The sequence below is a fragment of the Pleurodeles waltl genome, chromosome 2_2 (assembly GCF_031143425.1).
Source record: "Pleurodeles waltl isolate 20211129_DDA chromosome 2_2, aPleWal1.hap1.20221129, whole genome shotgun sequence".
Lineage (NCBI taxonomy): Eukaryota > Metazoa > Chordata > Amphibia > Caudata > Salamandridae > Pleurodeles > Pleurodeles waltl.
The window spans coordinates 172,439,876-172,463,727 of NC_090439.1; the positions used below are offsets into that span (position 1 = coordinate 172,439,876).

Below are 23,852 nucleotides of genomic sequence, written 5' to 3' on the forward strand. Positions count from 1 at the left end.
GCCAAGTCGCTGCCTGGCACATATCCAGGAGTGGAACTCAGCCGGCTAATGCTGTGGTAGCAGCAGTTGCTCTGGAGGAATGAGCACACAAGGCCTCAGTGGGTTGCTTTTTTGCCAAAGCGTAGCATATCTTGATGCAGAGGACTACCCATTGCAAGATGGTCTTCTGCACGCCTTCCTTTCTTTGCACTCACATAACCCACGAAGAGTTGATCACCCACCTGGAAATCTTTGGTACGACTGAGGTAGAACGCTAATGCTCTTTTTGGATCCAGACGGTGGAGTCTCTCCTCCTCATGAGTGGGATGTGGGGGTTGAGTAAAAAGTAGGCAAAGTGACTTTATTGGCCTACATGAAAAGATGTCACCACTTTGGGAAGGAAGCCCTGATACAAAGCACCACTTTGACAGGATGTACAGTTAGAAATGGTGGCTTCGAAGAGAGAGCCTGAAGCTCACTCACGCTGCGAGCAGAGGTGACGGCAATCAAGAAAACAGTTTTAAGAGTCAAGAGCCACAGAGGATAGTTGTGGGGCAGCCAGAAAGGAGCACACATGAGATATGCAAGAACCATGTTTGAGTCCTACTGGAGCATCATGAATGGGATAGGAGGGAACATGTGGGTGAGTCCTTTTAGAAACCTGCCAACAATGGGAGATTTAAACAGAGAAGGTTGGTTTGGCAGCCTTACAAAAAGGCAGAGATGGCAGACAAAAAACCCTTGAGGGTGCCCATAGCAGAGACCTGCTGGGCAAGAGAGAGAATGAAGAGGAGAACCTCTGAGAGAGGTGCAGAAAGGGGGGTCAATAGATTTGTTGATACACCATGCCCCATATTTGTTCCAACAACAGGCGTATACCATTTTGGTGGAGGGACGGCTGGCTGCCAAGATAACATCACAGACTTTGAGCGGAAAATCGAAAACTGCCAGCTGCAGCCGCTCAATCTCCATGCAAGGAGGCAGAGACTGGACAGGTTTGGGTAAAGGACAGTCCCCTGCTGCTGCAACAGAAGATCCTCCCGAAGGGCCAGCGTGATCGGAGGATCGATAACCATGCTCAATAGCTCGGGATACCAGACTCTTCATGCCCAGTCTGGAGCCACCAGGATTAATTGGGCCCGGTCGTGCCTGATCTTCTTCAGAACTCTGGGAAGAAGTGGTATTGGCGGGAAGGCATAAAGGAGGCCTGAGCTTCTTTCTTGATGAAAAGCGTCGCTGAGCGAGTGCCACCTTGGAAACTTCAATATGCAAAACAGCTGGCATTGCGTGTTCTCTGTGGAGGCCAACAGATCTAACCAATTCTCTCCCCACTGCTGAAAGAGACCTTGTGCCACCTCCGGATGGAGACGCCATTTGTGGTCGACTATGCACTGACAACTAAGTTTGTCTGCTCTGGCGTTCAGAGTCTGCCAGATGTTGAACCACTAGAGGAATGCCCTGGCTTTCCAGCCATGTCCAAAGGTGAAGAGCCTCTTGACAGAGGGTCCACGACCCCACTCCACCCTGCTTGTTGTAGTACCACATGGCGGTGGTGTTATCAGTGAACACCTGCATCACTTTCCCTTTGAGAGAGGGAAGGAATGCTTTCAATGCAAGTCGGATCGCCTGGATCTCCAGAGGGTTGATACTCCGTACTTCGCCAGGGACCAGAGACCTCTTATCTCTGCCTCTTCCACGTGGCCACCCCATCCCAGGAGTAAATTATCTGTCACTACTGTGAGAGCTTGTTGGGGAAGGGAGAAAGATCTGCCACTTACCCAACCAGGATTCGACAGCCACCACTGTAAATCTAGTGCAGTCCTCTCCGAGATCTGGACCATGCCAGAGAGATTCCCCTGGTGCTGCGACCACTGGAACTTCAGGTCCCACTGCAGAGCCCACATATGCCATCTGGAATGTTGGACCATCTGGAATGTTGGACCAGCAGGATGCAGGAGACCATGAGGCCCAACAGCCTCAGACTCATTCTCACCGAAATCCAGGATAGAGGCTGTAACATTTGAATCATAGCCTGAATATCCTGGACTTGCTTTTTGCGAGGATAAACTCGAAACTGCACTGTGTCAAGAACAGCTCTGATGAAAGGGAGCATCTGAGAGGGAGTCAGGTGTGACTTCGGCACTTTTATAGTGAACCCCAGCGAATACAGGAGGCTTTTCGTAGTCTGGAGGTGGATGACGACAGCCTGGGGCAAGTTCCCCTTCAACAGCCAGTCGTCGAGGTAGGGGAAGATTGAAACCCCTAAGCTGGGGAGATGAGCTGCAACCACTACCATCACTTTTGTGAACACTGGAGAGGTGCTGGTAAGGCTGAAAGGGAGCACGTGAACTGAAAGTGCTTGTGACCTACCACGAATCGCACGTAAGGTCTGAGGGCCGGCAGGACGGGAATGTGAAATAGGAATCCTGCAAGTCCAACGCTGCCATCCAGTCTCCAGGGCAGACAGTTTCTTAGCTAGAGTTAGCATTTTGAACTGGAGATCTAAGATAGGGCGAAGGCCCTTATCATTTTTGGCCACCAGATAGTAGCGGGAATAACAACCACGACCTACTTCTGGCACAGGGACCCTCTCTATGGCTCTCCTGGCCAAAAGAGCGTTGACTTTGTCACGGAGAAGTGCCACACGATACTTTGACAGATGATCATAAGATGGTGGCATGGCTGAAGGGGAAGTTTTGAAGGGGAGGGAGGAGCCCCTTCAGACAATTTGGAACACCCACCTGTCCATGGTGAAGAATTCCCAGTGGGGCAGGTGATGGCGGATCCTGCCACCAACTGGTCCAGGATGTTTCAATGGACTAGGAGGGCTTGGAGGCAGTGGACTGGGAGGACCACTGGTTCCCTGATCCACAAGCATGTGGGATCCCATGTCTGCAGCTGCACAGAGGCTGTGAAGCAAGCATGGGTCAGTGGCTGGGTAGAAATGAATGCGGCTGAGTGCCCCTTCGGTAGATACGTAAGGGGTGAAAAGCAGACTGTGGAGGCAAAGGGGCAGCTATAAGGCCAAGGGACCGAGCCATAGCCCAGGAATCCTTAAAGCAATCGAGCGCTGAGCCCGCTTTGTCTCCAAAGAGACAGTATGTCCATTAGAGACTGCTGGACATCCCCTTAAAAGCCAGATGCCCTTAACCAGGCATTGCACCTCAAGGCCACTGTCGATGCAACCAATCTACCCAGTAAGTTGGTCATATCCAGCCCACAAAGAATCATGAACTTTGTGCATCTCTCCCGTCAGTAACAGCTTGGGAGAGAATGGTCCAGGCCTCCTCTGGGATTCGAGGCAGCACCTGCACGACCGTATCTCAGAGAGTATGGGAGTATCAGCCCAAAAGGCATGCAGTGTTCACGGACCGCAACACTAGACGGGCAGAAGAAAACATTTTCTTCCCAAAGTTATCCAGTCTTTTTGATTTACTAACTGGGGCTTCCGAAGGGAATGCCCCAGAAGATGAGGAAGCCTGGATCACAAGGCTCTCAGGCGTAGGATGTTGGGTCAGAAGTTTTGGGTTGGGTGGCACATGCCCAAGGTGGCAAGCAACTAGCCTATTCATAGGAGCCCCTTTGCTGGGTTTGGACCAGGTACCCAGTAGGACATCCGTAAGGACTTCATTAAAGAGTAGGAGGGGTTCCGAACTGGAAGCCCCAGGCTGAAGCACCTTGGTCAGGAGGTTAGTCCTGACCTCTACAGAAGCAAGTTCTAGGTTTAAAGCCTCAGCAGCCCTTCTTACCACCATGGAGTATGAAGCTTCCTCCACTGTAGCCATGGTAGGGGGAGAAAGCATGCCAGCATCAGGAGAGGTATCTAGCCTGCTAGCGTCGCCCAAATCCTGAACCCAGTCCATGTCGGGGTCAAGCTAGTATTCTAAAGGGTCCAGCATCCCCATATCCATACCCATAGAAAGAAGGGGCAGGATTTGCTCTGGGCCCCGGAGAGCCCATGGAAAACAGAATCAGCGTCATACAACACCGGTCTGGATCGTCAGGGATAAGTATAGGTGCAACGTCAATTGTGCGCCCAACTGACGTCGGGAGCATCAACGTCTGTCCCGACACTGGAGAAGGTCGCATTGGCACAACTGGCATCAGTACAGATCCAAGAGCTGCTTCGCAGCTGCCCCCCTGGAGCTGAGGCCTAAGCCACCGGCGTGAAACCCAGGGGGCCCTCCCAGAATCTCCTGGGCCTGAAGGCGCTGAGGACGGGTTGGTCTGCCCAAATATGAGGCACATGGCCTCATAGAATAATTTCAACTGGGCAGGGGTGTGGCACCAGCTCTCAGAAAGTCTGGGAGATGCGGAGCCGACCCGGACACAGGCTCCGAAGGCGGAGGCCCAGAGCATAGACGCTCTTCCCACATCACGTCTTCTGAGCGATGGGGTTAGATCAAAGAACGTATGGCTTTCTTCGACTGCTTCTTCGTGTGAGCCAATCATCCCAAGGACTTGGAATGGGACGATGAGGATTGGTGATGACTCTGTGAGCTGTCTCGTGACCTTCCTCTTGAATGAGACTGGGAATAGAGCGCCGGGCAGCCATGACCTTTAGGGGACCACTCCCTCAAAGTCTTCGGGTTCTTGACCAGCCACTCGGAGCACGACTTTTGGTCGTGGTCGCACTCCAAACACCAAAGGTAGAAGAGATGAGGATCCGTCACAGACATTACTCAGTGACAGGAGTTGCAGGGTTTAAAACCCGTCTTCCGGGACATCCCTCAACGCATCAAAAACTCATCAAAAAGTATTCTTTAAAAGTGTTGCAGCTAGTCAAAAAATGACTAGGGGTAGTTTTTCTCTCAGATCTGCGCATAGGCTGATGCAGAAAGAAAAAAAACTAACTGCATCGCGGAGGGGTGGCACCTATTTACGACTGCAACATCATCACGGCGACCACTATGCCAACGACACCTCGGAGTCAACCGATGCCACCTAACGGCACTGCTGGAAGAAAAATCTCCAGATCCAGGCTGACGTCTGTGGGAAATTCTAAGGAAAAGAATCTGCAACTAGAAGTCTCTATCAGATATAGCTGAAATGGTCTAGTCATTGTGAAATTCTGTAAAAGAGACTGCTTAAAGTATATAAAGTCTCTTTTATTAGAGGTACCATGTAAATGCACCCCAGTCTACAGACGCGCTCCTGGTCTCTCACGATCCTTTTCATCAACCGTCTCCCGTCACCTTGATTACCACCCCAAGGTTCTCACCAAGTGCATTCTAAGCATAGAATGCCACACATTGCTTAAAAGTAAAGAAAACTGGTCCACATCTTATGCAAATCATATGAGGCAAGCAGTGAAAAGTTATTTTCTTTCTGACGTCATACTAGTGAATCAAAGTGCCCTTCAGATTACAAGGATCCCCTTTAGGCCGTACTCTAACATATAGATCGCTTCTGTACCTTATTTGATCAGATCCTTTGACCTATCTTGATCGTACATCTTTGAAATTGGAGGGGAACAGCAGATAGCAGGGAACAACAACAAGGCAGGAGTCCAGCAAAGCAGCAGTCACGCAGAGCAGCAGTCCTTCAGCAGCACAGCAGTTCTCCTTTGGGGCAGAGTATTCACAGGTCCAGAAGTGTACTGAGTTGGGGTGCCAGAGGTTCAATATTTATAGCCAGTTGGGCATTTGAAGTGGAGGAGACTTCAAAGACAGGTCTTCAAAGTGCACAGAGGTCCTGTCCTAGCTCCAGACTCACTACAGGGGGTTATGCAGCCCTTTATGTGGAGACATGAGACAGGCAATTTAGGTGTAAGTGAGGCTGCAGCCAGCTCCTCTCCCCAATGCTTCCAGACTGGCCCATAAAGTCACACCTAAGCTCCAATTGTGTGTGGCTGTCTTGAGGGGGTATGCAAAGCCCTGCTGTCACCCACCGTCCCCAACAAGTGATCAGAGACAGGCAGCAGGTACTAATCGCTAAAGGCAGAAAAAGCCAACTTTCTAAAACAGCCTTTTTCAGAATTGAAATTTAAAATCTGACTTTGCCATAAGTTGTGATTCCAGAGACAACAAACCAAAAAGTGTATCGAAAATTCCACATATAAGATGTAATAAGGTAATCCCAATGTAACCCTATGGGAGAGACAGACCTTGCTGTAGTGCAAAACGACTTTGAGAGTTTTTCACTACCGGGAAACGTAAAACGTAAAAGTCATGTCCTGCCTTTTAAATATGTTGCACCCTGACGTTTGGACCTACCTTAGGGGTGAAATACCTGTATAAAACAGAAAGGTTTGGGCTTGGCAAAAGATCTACTTTGCCAGGTTGACGTGGCACTGTAAGACTGCACATACAGGCTCTGCAATGCAGGCCTGAGACATGGTTAAAGGGCTACTTAAGTGGGTGTCATAATCAGTACAGCAGACCCACAAGGTGCATTTAAGTTACAGGTCCTCAACACATGTGCACTTGACTAGGGACTTACAAGTAAATTAAATATGCCAACCAGGGATAAGCCAATATTTCCATGTTTAGGGGAGAGTGCAGAAGCACTTTAGCACTGAATAGAAGTGGTAAAGTGCACAGTCCTAAGGCAAGAAAAAATCAGGTCAGAAAAGTGGAGGAGGTAGGCAAAAGGTTGGGGGGGAAGACCACCCTAAAGTTGTCAAGTCCAACAGTACCCAGTTAATCATTCATTTTAGATGATACCACATGCCAAAGCAAAGGAAGGTTTAAGAACTTCCCTTCTGCGGTAGCTCTGTGGATGTTAGGGAATGCCCCAAAGCTTAACAAAAAAAGACCAAAGTCCTTGTCTTGGGAGACTTGTAGAACATCTAGTCACCTGATAGGTCCCATCTGCAAAAGGTGTCCTTTTCTGACCCCAGTATCTTTTTAGATGAATTTAGGCATTAAAATGTCTAATACTATGGGGGGTCATTATGACCTCAGCGGTCGGAGATAATGTGGTGGCAGTACAGCCAACAGGTTGGCGGTACTTACCGCCACATTGTGACAGGCCAATGTAACACTCCGACTGCCATGGTGGTAGCAGGTGCCGGGCTGGTGATAACAAACTCCAGTCTGACGGCCGCTATTGTGCGGCCGGAGCTATCATGACTCTGCCTACCGACATGGTTTTTGTGGCATTCGTAACACAACAAAAACCATGGCGGTAGGCCCTATCAGTGACAGGGAGGCCCCCTCCCCCAACACTCCCCAGACACCCCACACCCCCCTTCATCCATGCTTCCCCTCCCTTCCAACCTCTCCCCATACATACACACAGACACACACTCAACCACACAGACATACAGGCATACATACACGCATGCATCCATTCATTCATTCACGCACACATCAGCACACACATCCAAACTTACACGCAGACACGCATTCACATTTCCATTCATACATGCACTCACACACCTTCATACACGCATGCAAACAACACTAAACACACACCTGCATTCATGCACGCATTCACACATACAAGCACACTCCCCCCAACACACACACAACACCCCCACCCTCCTCCCCTGTCGGAAACCCGACTTACGTGTATTCAGGGGGTCTTCCGGCAGAGGACAGGACGGGGTGCTGATACCGTCAGGAGCGCCTGCCAGCAGAACACCGCCAGGCCGTATTATTTGTCGTAATACAGTTGGCGGCGGTCTACTGCCATGGCGCTGCTGGTGGTTGCAGCGCCACCTTACCACCATCTGCCAGTATGGCCACAGTTGGCTTTCCGCCCTTCTTGTGGCAGAAATCCGGCTGGGGTTGTATTATGGAGGACGGATGGTAGCCGTGGCAACTGTCTTTTGGTTGCCGCAGCGGTAGGCGGTTTTTACCGCTATTGTCATAATGGGGGCCTATGTCTTAAGCTACACATCAATAAAGGTAACATCTTTTTGTTTCTATTATTTGATGATGTGTAAGAAAATGTGTCCCTTTTCACACTTCTTTACAGGAAAGGAGTTTTGGAGGCCACCATTTTCTCAAGGCTGGATTACTGTAACACAGTGCATTTGAATTTACCAAAACATGAGCAGTATAAGTTGCAATTGAAACAAAATCTTGAAGCACACATGATGTCACAACACACTCGGATGTTCCCAATCATAGTATAAATCCACTGGCTTCCCACAGGTAGATCTATTCTGCCCAAGAGCCTCTGCCTAGTTCAACCTGCCTTCCACCAGTAAGGACCAGCATATATTTATGCAAAAGTAAGACCATATACTCCTGATGGGCCCATCCAATCATCCACTGTGACAAGGTTGACTGTTCACCATTACAACAAGGCAAGACTGGAGAAAGCTTATTTTTTGTTTGTGTGTCCAAACAATAAAATTCTCTACTTGTGGATTTAAAGTCTCAGCCAAATTGTTTCATGTTTATGATTTTCTCTTTTTAAAGAGGTAGCTTCCTAACATATGAGCAGTGTTATTAGTCATTTAATTCTCTCAGATCATAATCTTATCATCAAGACACTTTTGAGGTACTGACTGTGTTCTATAAACTACTAAAGAGTATAAATGACCTGAATTACCATGCAGATTAATTGATTCATTAAGCGCTGGGCGCACTCAGAAAACTAGAAGAAGCAAGCACATTTTGTTTTTGAATTAAGATCACAGTCCCGAATATAGCTTTTATCTGCTAATCACAAGAGTTTATAAACCATCTGATAATGGCCCTGTTCAAGGGAAAAAGATATGCAGTATCTGGCCCTATTTGTGGTCCCAGACCAATCATGAATACCACACTAGAAAACCCAGTGAGCTGAAACCCCAACTGCTGCATTTCTGATACTCAAGGTAAAAAAAAAAAAAAGTGTCTCCCACAAAATGTTACATCCTCAAAATCTACCACAATTAAGTGAATGGTGCTCCTCTGAATATAATGTGATGAAGTTGGTGATAACCTTGGATCCTGTCATCATTGTCCAATAAGGAAGACAGCCTAAAGAAACACTAATATCTTATAGATTGTGATATTTATGAAATGGCAGGTTTGGCAGTGGACCAGTACTCACTGCAAAGTCCTCATAATGGCTAAAAATATTAGGGGCCATATATCAGATTTTTTTGGTTGTGGCCAAGATTTCCACTGATGGTGGTATCCACAGAACTGGTTCCCTCTCTATAGTCACTGGTCCCCTCGCTATAGTCACTGGTGCCCATAGATCTAAAAGGGATTGGAACTTTAGGGTAAGAGCTTGACAGTAGCTTAAAAAGATTATATCCTACGAACCATGTAGACTAGAATTGCGCTGGAATCAAGACAACCTCATGCGGCCAAAAAAAAGAATCCCACACTGTGGTTATTAATGCAGACTGAATCCTGGTCATTGTTGGACTGAAGGGATTGGTTTATACCCTGGAAGCATGCAATTGGTGGTAGATAGTACTGACCTGCCAGCTCTTGTGACAATACAGCTCCGCAACAAGGGGGAAACACCTACTCCTAAAGGTAAGCTGACCAGACGGATCACATGGCTGTAGGGTGATGTCAAAATGTCCTCCAAATAGAACTTCCAATCAGCGTGCTCTGAAACAACTCTTTCTCTGACTAAGCTGGTTTCTCCTGCCAGGTGTGCATCTTTTCTCTCCACAGGTGTGCAATGCTTCTTGGAAGTTGCTCAAATATAGGCCCCGTCAGGGGAAGAATAGTAACCAACCAGAGCTTCCTACTCCTTGTCAGATTTCCTCCTCTTATCCATGTTTGTACACCTCACAAGTGTCCAAACACACTTCCATGACCATGTACTAGCTGAGTGGGTCAATAAACATATTATTCCTGGCTGCCAAGACAGAAACAACCTTGGTGCTTTTTTCAAAATTCAAAGACTGAACCTGGACAAGTGCATTTCTCTTGTTTATACAGTTTTACACAGCACTGAAGGCAAGCACCCTGCCTAAGACCAGGTTGGACTGGTTCAAGTGTTTTTGTGGAATTGACTCAAAAGCTATTCATTAACAGCTGTTTCCAGGCTAACCAGCAAAAACACAGGAAAGAGGGAAGGGGTGGGTTTCATACTAGTAAGACAAACCCTATTCTGGGCAATGGAACACATTACTTCCCTCCATCTACACACATGCAAACAACAGATTTCTAAGACAGGGACCAGGAGAGGAGGCTGACACCGGCAATATGGACACAACCTGCCTTCTCATAGAAAACTACCACATGTTCAGCAGGCACTCAGAGCCCAAGTGGATTCCTGCCATTCACCAACTGATCTTAAATCCCAAACACAACAGACACATACCCTTTTTACATGTCTCTCTCAGAATGAATGAAAGAAATCCCAGCCATGGGGGGAGTGTATTGACTTCAATAGCAATGGTTCAGCACAAGGTCAACCCAGAGGAAAGTATCAAATTGCTTAACCAGTCGCTACAAAGCTTGAGCTAAAGGAGGCAGGAGTTACTATTACCCAATGGGTATGTACGTGTTTGGTGTCAAGTGCACAGGAGAAAAAGGGTCCTCCAGAAAAAATCAAAGGGGTAGAGGCACACCATTTCCCAGTTATGACAAAGAATTGCATCCCAATAAGCCAATGCATTCATAGCACCGATTTCTGAAATAGGACTGTTATATGCATTTGATTTGTCACAAGCTTAATCACTTAAGTGTGATTTCAAGCATAGTTAATTTCAATCTAAAATAAAGGTTTTTTTTAACCTTCAATCAATTAAATAAACCTAAATTATGGCATTTGTTCACAAATTTATTGGTAGCTACTATTCGAGGTACAAAAACGAACCCAGCCTAAACAATTGTTGATCATAAGTAAGTCATATTTCTTTGAAATATTTATTTAAAATGTTTCATGAACCAAACTGGGACATACAACTTACCTGCAACACTGATTTAGTAACCTTGACCAATGTATACATAGCAGAACCTACACAATTGACAGTATGCTACTCACATTTGTTCAGTCTGCCTTGATATCACAAAAAAGATCTACATACAACTAGTGTCCCTTTGTCAGTGAGTCGCGGATACAACTCCAGGTGGTACCTCAAGTCTATTATTCTCAACCTTCAAACCACATAGGCTTGCTGACTCATCTCCATTCTGCAATATTTCAGCCCATATCGTGCAGCCCCCATCTGCCCTTTCTTTCATTCTCACCTCCCTCAAGCGGCATTCTTCTACCAATGCCCATTCAGGATCATATATAAATCACTGATAGTCGTGACTATCCACAGGCATATAATAAGGGCAGTTTTGAGAGCTAGGAATTGTGAACACCTAACAAGTAGCCAGTTATTCCGGGTATGCAAATCATTCACCAAAATACTACATATTGTCTATTTGTCTATCCAAATCTGAAATGCTGAATAGCGAAGTCAGATACAAGTTGAGCATTTCACACTGTTATGCTCCAATTGTGCTTCAAAAGCCACATGTAATGAGACCAAACGCAAGTCATACGGTTGGCTTCTGGTAAAATCTCATCTACTTCAATACAGAATCCCACTACTAAATTCACTAGGTATGGCGATCCTTAATATGTTTTGGATTAAAGCACTGACATACCCAATAAATTCTAGGGATACTGATTCAATCTATGGAACAGGACAAGAGAAGGATTCTATGCACTGAAAACACTTCATCTGTACACAATACTATCACAAAATATGTTTTGGCACATTATAAAGCTCTACAACTTTCAACACAGGAAAGAAGAAATCATGATAAAAAGATGGGCTCACCTAGTAAACTCTTCATGCAGATTGTTGGGTTCCGATGAATAATATTTTATTCTAAAGTGCAGTATATAAGGAGGTCCAACTGTAATGGCAAGGAAAAGAAATTTGCATATTGTGGTTATTAATCTACTGAAAAATGTATGTATGTTAGGAGGCAAATAGTATTTAATGTAGGCATTCTCTGGATTAGGGACATACTCCAGCTTTCAATACATCAAAATAGATTTGCAATGTAAATGAAAGGTACAAATATATTAAAAAGAACCATGACAAGTGGCTAACTTTTTTCTCATGTTAACTAACCTCAATGCTCACAACATTACTACTAAAATCAGTGAAAATTTCTGAATGTTAGTTTTCACTCTAAAATACATACTTTAGAGTGCACCTTTTTCACATTTTTGCTTTTGAGAATAAAAATCCCCAACATCCATACGGTTATAAAGTTGTTCAGCTACTACTGGAACTCATGCAGAAGTGGGAAAACAAGAAACAATAGAGAGAATGCGCAGATTATTAATCATTATCTACTTGATACTTCACCTAGGTAACAAAAACTTCATATGCCCTTAAATTAAACTAATAACTCCAAGGGTATATAAATTAGGTTACAGCATCTAACATAACATCAAAGTTCAAAGATTGTCTAGAGTCTAACCCTTGGGGAATTAATCTGTTAGGTACCGTGTTACAACCTAATAATTGTTCTAATGCTGATAACTGAAAGTGCTTCTTTAGAAACTAAAATGTACATCCATGGTTCTGCAGCTGAAAGGGCATACTAAAAGGATGCTTTCTTGACACATACTTTTTACATGGCTGCTTATTCTACATAGGAGTAGAATAAAACTTAGACAAGTACATCAAGTGTGCTCAAGGATTGTTTGTACCAAGGAATTATGAATTTCTAAACAACCTGTATTTAGGATTTATCAAAGAATACTAATAACTATAACACAAGTATAACCAAACACATACACGAAAGCAAAATTGTAGCCACTGCACTAATGAGCCATTGAAACTACCACAACTCAGACTATGCCCTGTGATAGACTCCTCAAGATCAGGGTGTGTAAACAACCATACTCAGACTGCACTTGAAGGACATGCTTATTATAATACAACATTATACAAATCTCTATGACCCAATATAACTGATCAAGTAAGTTTTAGCATCAAGCAAAAGGCAGAGGAGGAATGTTATTTCACAGTGAATTCCTAACACATTGAGAAGATTTAGGTACTGGGAAGGCAGCATTCTTTTAACAAAAGAAAAGCAATATCAGTTCAATATAGACACTGTGCCTTGGAAACCTAATTTATAGTACCTTCTAAATAGTTTAATGCTTTACAGACCAATAAGAACTTACTAGATTTTAAATACTAGTCTCATTGGGCTTCATTCAACTTTATTGAAAGCACTCACTTTAGCCTTACGTCTTTACAAATATCTCAAAAGGATAAGTATCCATATCTTCAAACCCGTTAAGAATCTGAGTTTATGCTTTATCCCACATGGCAGATTATGCACTCATAGAAAACATGTTGGCTGACCCAATTTGATTACAAATGAATTATAACTATTTTCTGCATGGCAAATGTTTTTCCATATGGAAAGTCTCTCTTTCCTGAACTCCTCAAAATGAGTTTAGAAATTTTCCACAAACAATTTCGCATTTACTCCAAAATTTGTAGATGAAGGGGTACATAATGTTTGTGAAAAGTTATAAATTGTGAAAATGTAATTTATCACTTTCAAGTGACCACCCACAGCACTACCTCATGTGCCAGCTGTTTCCCAACCCCAAACATAAACCTATAACTATTTAAAAACAGAAGCAGCTTGTAGATGTGTTGTTGGGGATAAGCTCCATTTGTGTGCATAAAATTCATGGGATTCTAAATCAAGACTCTGAATCAGGATAGACTACTTGTGCACATGGATTATATATATATATATATATATTTTTTTTATATATATTTTTTTACCAACCTCGTTAAACATAGATGTACAAAACATTTTGCAAGCTGATCCTCTGCTTTAAAAAAAAAAAAAAAAAAAAGGTACTTTCCTACAAGAACAGTTCACAACAATGGGTATCTATTAAACTTGTAAGCATTAGAATACCTTTCTCAACGCATGGGCCTCAAAACCATTTCAACAGGCAAAATGACTTCTGCCCAACTATTAGCACCACCATATTTTTATTTAGCAAAAAGAACACAAATTCTAAATACGCTTCTGAAATACTTGGGCCTACATTGCTGCCAAATGTGTTTTACTTTCTCCCTTTCAGAAACAAACAAGGAAAATGAAAAACAATTCTTTCCACTGGCACACTATCTCATACAAGGGCATAAGCTACACTGTCAATTTAACGCAGCCAAGAGCCACTTCAATACCAGCTTGCATCCTTCTAGAAAATGAATACTCGGTTTCTTCTGGCAATATTAAATGGAAATAGGAAGACCTTAAAATTCTGCTTCTTTTCCATGGTACTTTATGGGAGGACAGTGTTTTTTTCATACACAATACAGGTAACCAACGTTTTTCTCCATCAGGGGAATCTTATTGGCATTTGATTCTATAAGCTTTATTCGTACATTATACAATGATCAATAAAAGCATCAGTACAACAACACTTATTAAGACATTAAGCACATTTAAAAAAATCGAGACCATACATATCTCCTAATGTATAAAAATGATGAGTTTATCAATCTAAAAGTTAAAAAGCCAATTCATTCCTTACAGGGAAAGCACTTTATATGAATATATTACTTATTCTGAGTTTTCACTAACTCCAAAGATCCCTGATCCCTTAGGGCTAAAAAAAGATGTCTCTTGTTTTTTTTTAAACACTGTCCTTCTTTAAACAGACCCGTCGGATTGGAGAAAATAGATAGATTGCCCAAGATGATGCATGTCGTCCTGATATATTCTAGTCAAGGAATCAGATGTCCCTTGGGAATAGATAAGCAACAGCCAATGATTTCTCTGTTAGGCACTGCCAGAGGATCACTCCAGACAGAGGACTACAACATAAAAGCGCAAGATGTATAAGAGGTCTGGTTTGCAGGGGGTACCTAAGGTATTTACAACTCATATCAGGTCAAATTATCCCTTACTAATGTATGTAGTCAGTGTCTAGTAGCCAGACCCTCTAGTGGTAGTGTGGATGAGCAGCCAAGGCCTAACTAGGAGACATGAAAAGCTCATGCAATATCACAACAGTCACACAGTACTTACACACATGAAAGAAAATACTCAGTAGGGTACTTTATTTTGGTGACACAAATGGCAAAAATACCTTAGAGACTATACTAAATAGGAGGAAAGTAATATACACAATATATACACTAGTATCCAAAAACAGGCAAGTAAACAATTACAAAAAGTGCAGATAGTGAAAATTACAATAGTTAGAAATTGGCCTAGGGGGAACACAAACCATATACCAAAATAGTGGAATGCGAAAGTCGGTTTCCCGCCTAGGCAAGTGTATTGTGTAGAGGGGCGCTGGGAGTGTTAGAAAACACCAAAGGTAAGTAATGGAACCCAACCCAGAGCCAAGGAAAGCTGGAGTAAATCACAGTAAGTTTCCTAGAATACACGTGATAGAAGATTTTGCAAGAACCAGAAGAGACTTCAAGACACCAATGATGGATTCCTGGACCTGAAAACCTGCGGAAGAAGGGGACCAAGTCCAGGAAGCACTGAGGAGTCCGGGGAGAACAGGATCCCCTGCTAACCCAGATGAAGGAGCAAAAGAAGAACCACAGGTGAAGAACAGTCAGTACTACACCCAAGAAGATGGGTTCCTGGTTGATGCAGATGATGTCCCACGTCAGATGGATGATTGCAGTCTGGTTTGTCTCGCTGGATTCCGCCAACAAGCCTTGGCACATGCAAAGGTCGCAGTGAGCTGGAAAATGGCACTGCCCGGGACCAGGAGGGACCTGGTGGCATCTACCCAGGAGTGGGAGACAGAGGGAGATCTCAGCAACTCAGAGAGCCCTCAGAAGACCAGGCAGCACACACATGAGTCCCACAGTCCCACGCCACTGGAGAACCACAAAGGAAGCTGTGCATCACAGGAAGGAGTGTGGGGGGCCTGAGTTGTGCTGTGCACAAAGAACTTTGTGGAAGGTCGCACACAATCCTTGGCAACTGCAAATCACGAGGTACACAGGGGTTCTGTCTTGCGTGGGGAGGCAAGCTCTTACCTCCACCAAAGTTGGAAAGCTGGACTTCAGGACCATTGGGACCACTTCAGTCCACCACACGAGTTGCTGGATCCATGCACTTCTTCAGGAGAGGGGACCCAAGCCACCAGTCGTCATTGCAGAGGGGTGGCTTCCGAAGCAGGGAAGTAACTCCTTCAATTCAAAGGAGATTCCTTTGTTGTTCTGGTGTAGGCTGAAGACAGGCAGTCCTCGGAGGATGCACATCCTGGAAACATTTGCAGTTGCTGGCAGGAGCTGAAGATAAAACGTTGCAGAAGTTGCCTTTGCTTTTTTGTTGCAGTTTGTAGAGTTCCTGGAGGGTCCAGATGCAGTTTTGTCAGTAAAAGGTGAAGTAGAGGATGCAAAGGATTCCTGCCGGAGTCTTGCAATTGGAATCTAGGGAACACCCACAGGAGAGGCGCTAAATAGCAGTGAGAGGGGGATTGGCTACTTAACCAGGTATGCACCTATCAGGAGGGGTCTCTGATGTCGCCTGCTGGCATTGGCCACTCAGATGCTCCCAGAGGGTCCCCACACCTTGGAATCCAAGATGACTAATGCCAGGAACACTCAGGAGGAGCTCTGGGCACCACCCCTGCGGGGTGATGGACAGGCGAGTGGTCACTCCCCTTTTCTTTGTCCAGTTTCATGCCAGAGCAGGGACTGGGGGTCCCTGAACCCATGTAGACTGGATTATGCAAGGAGGGCAATCTGTACCCTTCAAAGAATTTCCAGAGGCTATGGGAGGCCACCACTCCCATGCCTGTAACACCTATTTCCAAAGGGAGAGGGTGTAAAACCCCTCTCTCAGAGGAAATGCTTTGTTCTGCCTTCCTTGGCTCGAGCTGCTTGCGCCACAGGAGGGCAGAAACCTGTCGGTGAGGTGGCAACAGCTGGGGCTGCCTGGAAACCCTCAGAAGGATGGTATGGCAGTACTGGGGGTCCACTGAGGAGCCCCCATAGTGCATGGAATTATACAACCAATGTTAGAATCAGCACTGCGGTGTAATTCCAAGATGTTAGACACTTTACATGGCCATATTCAGAGTTACCAGTGGGAAGCTGGACATAGGTATTGACCTATGCCCAGTACACGCGTAGAATGGCGTCCCCACACTCACGAAGTCTGGGAAAATGGTCTTGGATGACGTGGGGGCACCTCTGCTAGTGCAAGGATGCTCACACACACAGGTACTTTGCACCCAGCCTTCAGGGTTGGAAGGCCTGTTACATGGGTGACTTATACGTGACCTGGTGCAGTGTAAATGGCTGTGAAATGGTGCATGCACCATTTCACACAGGCTGCAATGGCAGTTCTATAGAAGCCTTTGCATGGGCTCCCTATGGGTTGCAAAAGTGATGCTGCAGCCCACAGGGATCCCCTGGAACCCCAATGTCCTGGGTACCCAAGTACCATATTCTAGGGACTTATAAAGGGTTACCAGTAAGTCAATTTGGGATGAAATACTGGGTTATCAGTATGCAGTGACAAAACTTAGAGGAGAGAGAGAGGATAAGCACTGGGGTCCTGATTAGCAGGATCCCAGTGACACAGTCAAACACACTGACATCAAGCAGAAATTGGGGGTAACATGCCAAAAAGAGGGTACTTTCCTACACTGAAGCACCAATCCCACGTGCAATATATCAGAAGGGGAACTGGGCAGGAGACCAATTAATCTTCTGCAGACTCTATTCTCTTTTGCCTGGAGCCTTGGGACCTTTATAAATCCCCTTGTGCCTGACCTATACATCAATGACCTTCATAATCAACATTTGAATAAAGCATTAGGTTTAACCCTTCTCAATGAGGTGGGCAGATGTGAAGAATGGAAGAAAGACAATCAAGAAGGGTGATGTAAAGACTTGCACTGCAGACATGGGAGAGAATTAGAGCTACTTTTGAGCTCACTTCGTAGACGGGATGTAAACAAGTATTGGCAAAGCCAATAGGTTTCGCCTACGTGTGATCTATTGGCTTTGTCAATGTGTTTTTTACATGTTGCACAGACGCGCCAGCCCCTGTGCAACATGGTTTAGAGTAAAAAAAGAAAAGAAAAAACAGCTGACCCAGCCATCGAGATAGTATTGTAATCGTCTGCTCTTTTGTACCAGAAATAGTGGGGTCCAAGGCATGCAGTTCTTGCAGGGAATGTTTCTGTTCACTATACGCTTAGAGCATTCCACGTTAAAGGACTTGTACCAGAATTGATGTAGGGCAATGGGGGCTTTCTCTATCTGCACCTGCGTAGATCATAGAAATCCTCTTCAGAATATGGTCCATACTCTCTTAATTAGAAAGACCACACTACAAATGTTTAAATAAAAAAAAATATTTTATTATAGAAAAATCAATACTGGAAGCTAGTAAAGAAATATTTGGCCAAGTATGTTGTTTCAAGCTGCTTGTACTTGAAATTGTGCTTATTTCAAGCTACAAGCACTTCCTCAAGCCTAAGAGTGGTTCGAAGCCAGTATGCAAGAATTCTTTCGGTTTTTACAATTCATCCCCGGTCACTCGGCATCTCATCTATGCAGTCAGTTGCCTGTGGTCCATTGTAGAGACATATTACATGTACATTTTTCTTGTATAAATACTCTGATAACAAAATTAAATTGCTCAGACTGCAGATGACAGAGGGAGCAGGCATGATGGTAGAAGGAAGCACACTGTTATTGAGCTAATGTAGAGTCTGCCGCTTCAAATCGCCAAAGGTGAAAGTGATGGTATGGTTTGCAGTTTTTATGGCTTTTTTGCTGCTTTGAAGAACAGTGAGGCCAGGAGGAAGATGGGGAAGGTGAGGGTATAGGGAAGAAGGGGAACTAGAAGAATGTCATCATGTTGACTGTTTGACGTATAGCCAAGCCACCCCTGGGCCCTTCTTTCTTTTTCAACCCAAGGCCAGGAGAAGAAACCAGGTTCATGGATCACCTGCACACAGACTCTGAATGCGATAAGAGGCTATACTATACTGGTGGTGTAAAAGAAAAAAATGAGGCTTTACTTCACGTGCTTACCCTGTCTGCCCAGACAATAGCCTTAAAACCAGACAGCCAGATAGCGGTTCGCAAGAACATTAAAAAACTCAAGCAACACACAAAAACATTTTCTGTGCAAGGAGGTACAGTGACTCCAATATTCAAATGGTTTACCCAAACTCACACAGGAAGCAGAATGATTAATTAGCGCCTGGTCTATTTCTTTTAATGAGGTTGTTAGACGGGAGTGCCGACAATTTAAAATTGTTGGCTCAGAAGAGTTGATGCCTGGGAAATCTGTAGTTGTGAGTTAATACCATTGCCATGCGTTTGGTCCACGGGATTCCAAAAAGGAAATTTGACTTGAGACACTAATGACGCTTTTTATGCTTTAAAAAATTAGTAAAAGGTGATGTGCCCTTCTCAATGGAATGTATGTTAGAATTACGTTTACCCGGAAATGACAGCATGACCGCTGAATCCTGACTAGGACACGATGGTGTGGCGGGATCCTCCTTCGTAGCAGAAAATGTAATTTTTTATAATATGTTAATTGCTTTTTATATAAAGCCAGCTTGTCTGTCCTTAAAAAGACCAAACAGTGATGGGAGGTGGGGGTGGGGACAGAATGGCGTCAGGAGAGGGCAGGGGTGCAGAACAGGCAGTGGGAGCAGAATGGACATCAGGAGAATGGCGGGGAAACGGAAACAAACCAGAAAGCGATAGCAGGGCAGGGGTGTGGGAAAATACACAACAGGATAGCTGTACTTTTGTATATGCACTCCACGGAGTGCATGCAGGAGCCTGCAGTGGAGGAACACTGGCCACCAGAAGCAGTACTTGGTCCAGGCTCCACGTCACAACAAAGACTAAAGCCCAGGAGCAAGACAGAGACGAAGACGAGGTAATGACCAATTGAAAGTAAGGAATAAGAATGACATGGGTGCCAGTTAATGGTAAGTAAAATTATGTGAGAGCCACGTGGTAACCAGCCACTGGTAAGTAAAGGTAAGTAATGGGAATACTCTAAGCCGCTTTTATTTTTATTTTTTAATACAAGAGATTCTGCAAGCACGGTGCAAATGCTGAGGAGGTGAAACCTAAAAACGTGTGTTCTGCTCTATAATGGGCTAATTCTAGTTAACCTCCTCAACTACTTACACCATTAGCAATCATCATGCAACAAGGCATGAAAGCATTGTTTTTAGGTTGAGCGCGCCAGTGCTTTGACCTGTGCAAGTAATGTGGGTTTTTAACAACGCCTAGCATTTTCACTCATTCGTGGACTTGTCTTTCAAAAATCCTTAATCATAACTGGTAAATGCTTTAGGTTGGTCCCTCCTTGTGGCGGTTTTGTTACCGCATTGCAGACTGCCCCTCTTAAATGAATAATTGCACGATTACCAATATGTTTGACTGCGAGCGAACTTCTCTTGCTTTTTGTGTCTCTTCTTTGCACTCCTGGCGGCTGTGGCGACTTGAATTGGCTGGCTTATATCAACTGTTTTACTGTTTATTTTCAATTTAACTGGTAAGAAAAGTCCAGTTAGGAATTTACAAAGCTAATAGCTCTAACTCGAGCAAATGCGAGACTTACTGCAAATGCTTGTTCTACATTAGATTGCCATCCAGAAACTGAAGTGAACATCTAAACATAACCCTAAATGCCACTGCTCCATTTTACACTGTGATCATGATATGCTGCAGAAATCTGGAAATGGAACAAACCAAAACGATCAGAAAAATCACAACGCCTATTATTTAAAAAATACAGCAGACGGCAAAACGGGTTTGTATTCGCCGAAACTTTCTAATAAAAAAGCTTGAGTTGATTTATCCTGTTTATTTTCCATATATCTGTGCCATGTGGCAACGATAGTCAGAGAAATGTAATTATGGAGTGACAGTTTTCTCGAAAAATAATCGCTGCATGGAACATCAGGACATACATACGTGACACTCATTGTTGGTGTAAAAGGTCATTTTATTAGAACAGGATTTAAAAACAAACAAATACTTTAAAACCTTCAACTGTATATCTTTTAAAGCAGACTTTAACTTTTACAAAACTCCCTCGCCTTCATTTTCTCCTCAAATGTCTCCCTTCAATTTTCCTGCCGTATATGCTCCCCTATTCCGCCCATGCCTTCCTTGCCTATAGCCTACCCCTCCCCGCTCTGATGCTTCACCTCCTTGTTTTCCCCCTGGAAGGGTGGACAAGCCCGCACCTGGCTCTCCACCCTCCCCCATCTCCTGCTATCTCTTCACAGCTCACCTGTCCTAAATGACTGTTGACCCCCCCCCTACCTGACCTAACTAATATACCTAACTAAAAGCCCCTTCCTCCCCCTGTCTTCCTAGCTGGGTGGGTGGGTGGTACCTAAATTAACCTCCTCCCTCCTAGTCGGCGTGCAAAAGGGTCGACCCCACCCTCCACCCCCCTTATAAACCTACACTAGAACCCCGCCCCCACTTACCTCCTGTCCAATCGGGCGCCTTGCGCGCCACTTCCCCCGTCCCGAATCAACCCACGGAGAGACTAGACTGCGTCTCTCTCTCCACGGGTCCCTTCATCGGGACATACATACGTGACGCTCATTGTTGGTGTAAAAGGTCATTTTATTAGAACAGGATTTAAAAACAAACAAATACTTTAAAACCTTCAGCTGTATATCTTTTAAAGCAGACTTTAACTTTTACAAAACTCCCTCGCCTTCATTTTCTCCTCAAATGTCTCCCTTCAATTTTCCTGCCGTATATGCTCCCCTATTCCGCCCATGCCTTCCTTGCCTATAGCCTACCCCTCCCCGCTCTGATGCTTCACCTCCTTGTTTTCCCCCTGGAAGGGTGGACAAGCCCGCACCTGGCTCTCCACCCTCCCCCATCTCCTGCCAACCAGAGAAACCCGTGAGGCGTTTCGCTGCCCCACCCCCTTTATTTACGGGTGCACAAATTTGTACCCCATGCGCTTTCTAGCATCAGTCTCAACTCTGTGATATAATATACCATACCATACTGAGATAAATGTACCCCATCGTCTCGAAACAAAACTTGGTCTTGTTCTTTTATGTCCCCATGTCTCAAAACTTTAATCCCCTGGGCCCAGCAGAAAACTCTCATAGCTCTGTTCAGTTTTTTCCGAGCCCGCTCTATGGCTCCATGATTGATCGCCCCTCTCCATACCCTTCTCGGCACAAATTCCGTCCATATCAAGCATGTTCCATATAGTTTCTGTTTTAAAAGTTCCAAATCCCTCTGCATCAATTGAATCAAATTGAGCCCTGATAACTTCACCAGATCATTCTCCCCCAGATGTATCAATAACAAATCTGGGCATCCCCACTGAGGCAAGTTACTCGTGATAAATGGAAGCAAGCTCCCCCACCTCATACCGCTCTTGCCCCACCAACGCACTTCATGGCTTCTGCTGGGCAGTCCCAATGATCTGCCGTAAACCTGTTTCTCTGCAAATTTTGCTGCCCAGTGCACAAACGAATGGCCGACCAACCATGTCGTCATCTTTCCCGTCTCCGGCCCGGCCACACAGCCTGTAAAGAAAAAACATTGTAACAAATGCCTGACATACACAAAAAACCCTCCCCCCCCCCTTTCTCTTCCTTCTATCTGCTCCATGTTCTTCAAGGCCTAACATATCTCTCACAGCACCTAGACTTCCATCTCCCTATAGCCTTGATCTTAGCCCAATTCCATCCCAAATGTGCTGCCTCTGTTGCCGCGCCAATCCTAAATGAGTGTGTTCCGTAGTCACCTGCGCGCCGCCCTATCTTTCCTAGGGCCATCCTCATAACTTGTAGAAGTTGATAACTCGTTAGCTTCTTCCCTGACGCATGCCTGAAAACCCCCGTTTCACCTGTCCCTGGCCATCTCTCTTTGAAATTGACCCATTCCTCAACCGGACAAGCTAACTCCACACCCCCTTTACTCAACCATATCCACTTGCCTTTCCCCATCTGTTCAGTTTTTGACCGTCTTAGCCATATCCCCAACCTGTCTCTATGCACGCATACCTCTTTTCTTCGAACCCCGATCTCTTTCCCCACCCCCAACAACTCTGATACTCTAAATGCGCCAAAAAACATCCACAACATACATAGCCTAGATAAACTCACCTCGTAGTCATCCCTACAACAAACTGGTAGCACCTGTACCATCTCTACCAACATTTCGAACGTAATGGGTTCCCTTGCTGGCTTGTCACCGCTCGCTCTAACCCTGCTCCATCCCTTCAGCATTTTACCCAATAAATCATTGCGCGCTGGGTCATAACTGAAAAACAATTTGCCATAAAAAGACACACCAGCCAGTTTCCCCCCAATTGTGGCTGGAGATAAACCCTCCCCGATCAGAAACAGCACGAAACGTCTAGTCCTGGCTTCCAACATTGCCAGGCTTTGTGCCCAAAAATTGCCCCAAAACTGTTCAAAAGATTGAAACTCCAACCATGCCATTCTGTAATTACGCCGCGTGGATACCGCTAATGACATCTCCACCAGCCCTGTGATCATCATGCCCCCCATTCCCAGATGTCTGCCGGGACCACAGTCTTGTTCTGATCCGCTCCAGGTGCCAATTCGCGGAAACGCCGCCACTGTGAACGAGATAGTGAGTCTGCAATCTCGTTGTAAATCCCTGGTATATGTGCAGCTTTAAAAATAATATTCAGAGACAGGCATAACAACATGAACTGGCGCAACAAGCGCAAAACTCTGAGGTCCCTTGCTCTCTGTCTATTGACTAACTCTACCACTGCCATATTGTCTATCTGAAAAATCACTGTCCTGTTAGCTAATTCTTGTCCCCACACTGCCAGCGCAACTAAAAGGGGAAAAAACTCCAAAAACGCAATGCTTCTTCCCTGCTGCATCCAAGATGCCGGCCATGACTCCGCACAGCACCTCCCGTCCCAATACAAGCCAAAACCTGATGCACCTGCTGCGTCTGAAAATATTTGTACTTGCCATACCGT

The 23,852-nt window shown here is 45.0% G+C and overlaps 1 protein-coding gene across 1 annotated transcript in view; it reads right to left on the minus strand.

The window, feature by feature from the left end:
* LOC138281273 (band 4.1-like protein 4B) overlaps window positions 1-23,852 on the minus strand; it is a 721,652-nt gene that overhangs the window by 280,440 nt on the left and 417,360 nt on the right. Inside the window, exon 4 of the mRNA XM_069219592.1 lies at window positions 11,663-11,741. Within this exon, the coding sequence (XP_069075693.1) occupies window positions 11,663-11,741 (79 nt within the window). The remainder of the gene's footprint in view (window positions 1-11,662; window positions 11,742-23,852) is intronic.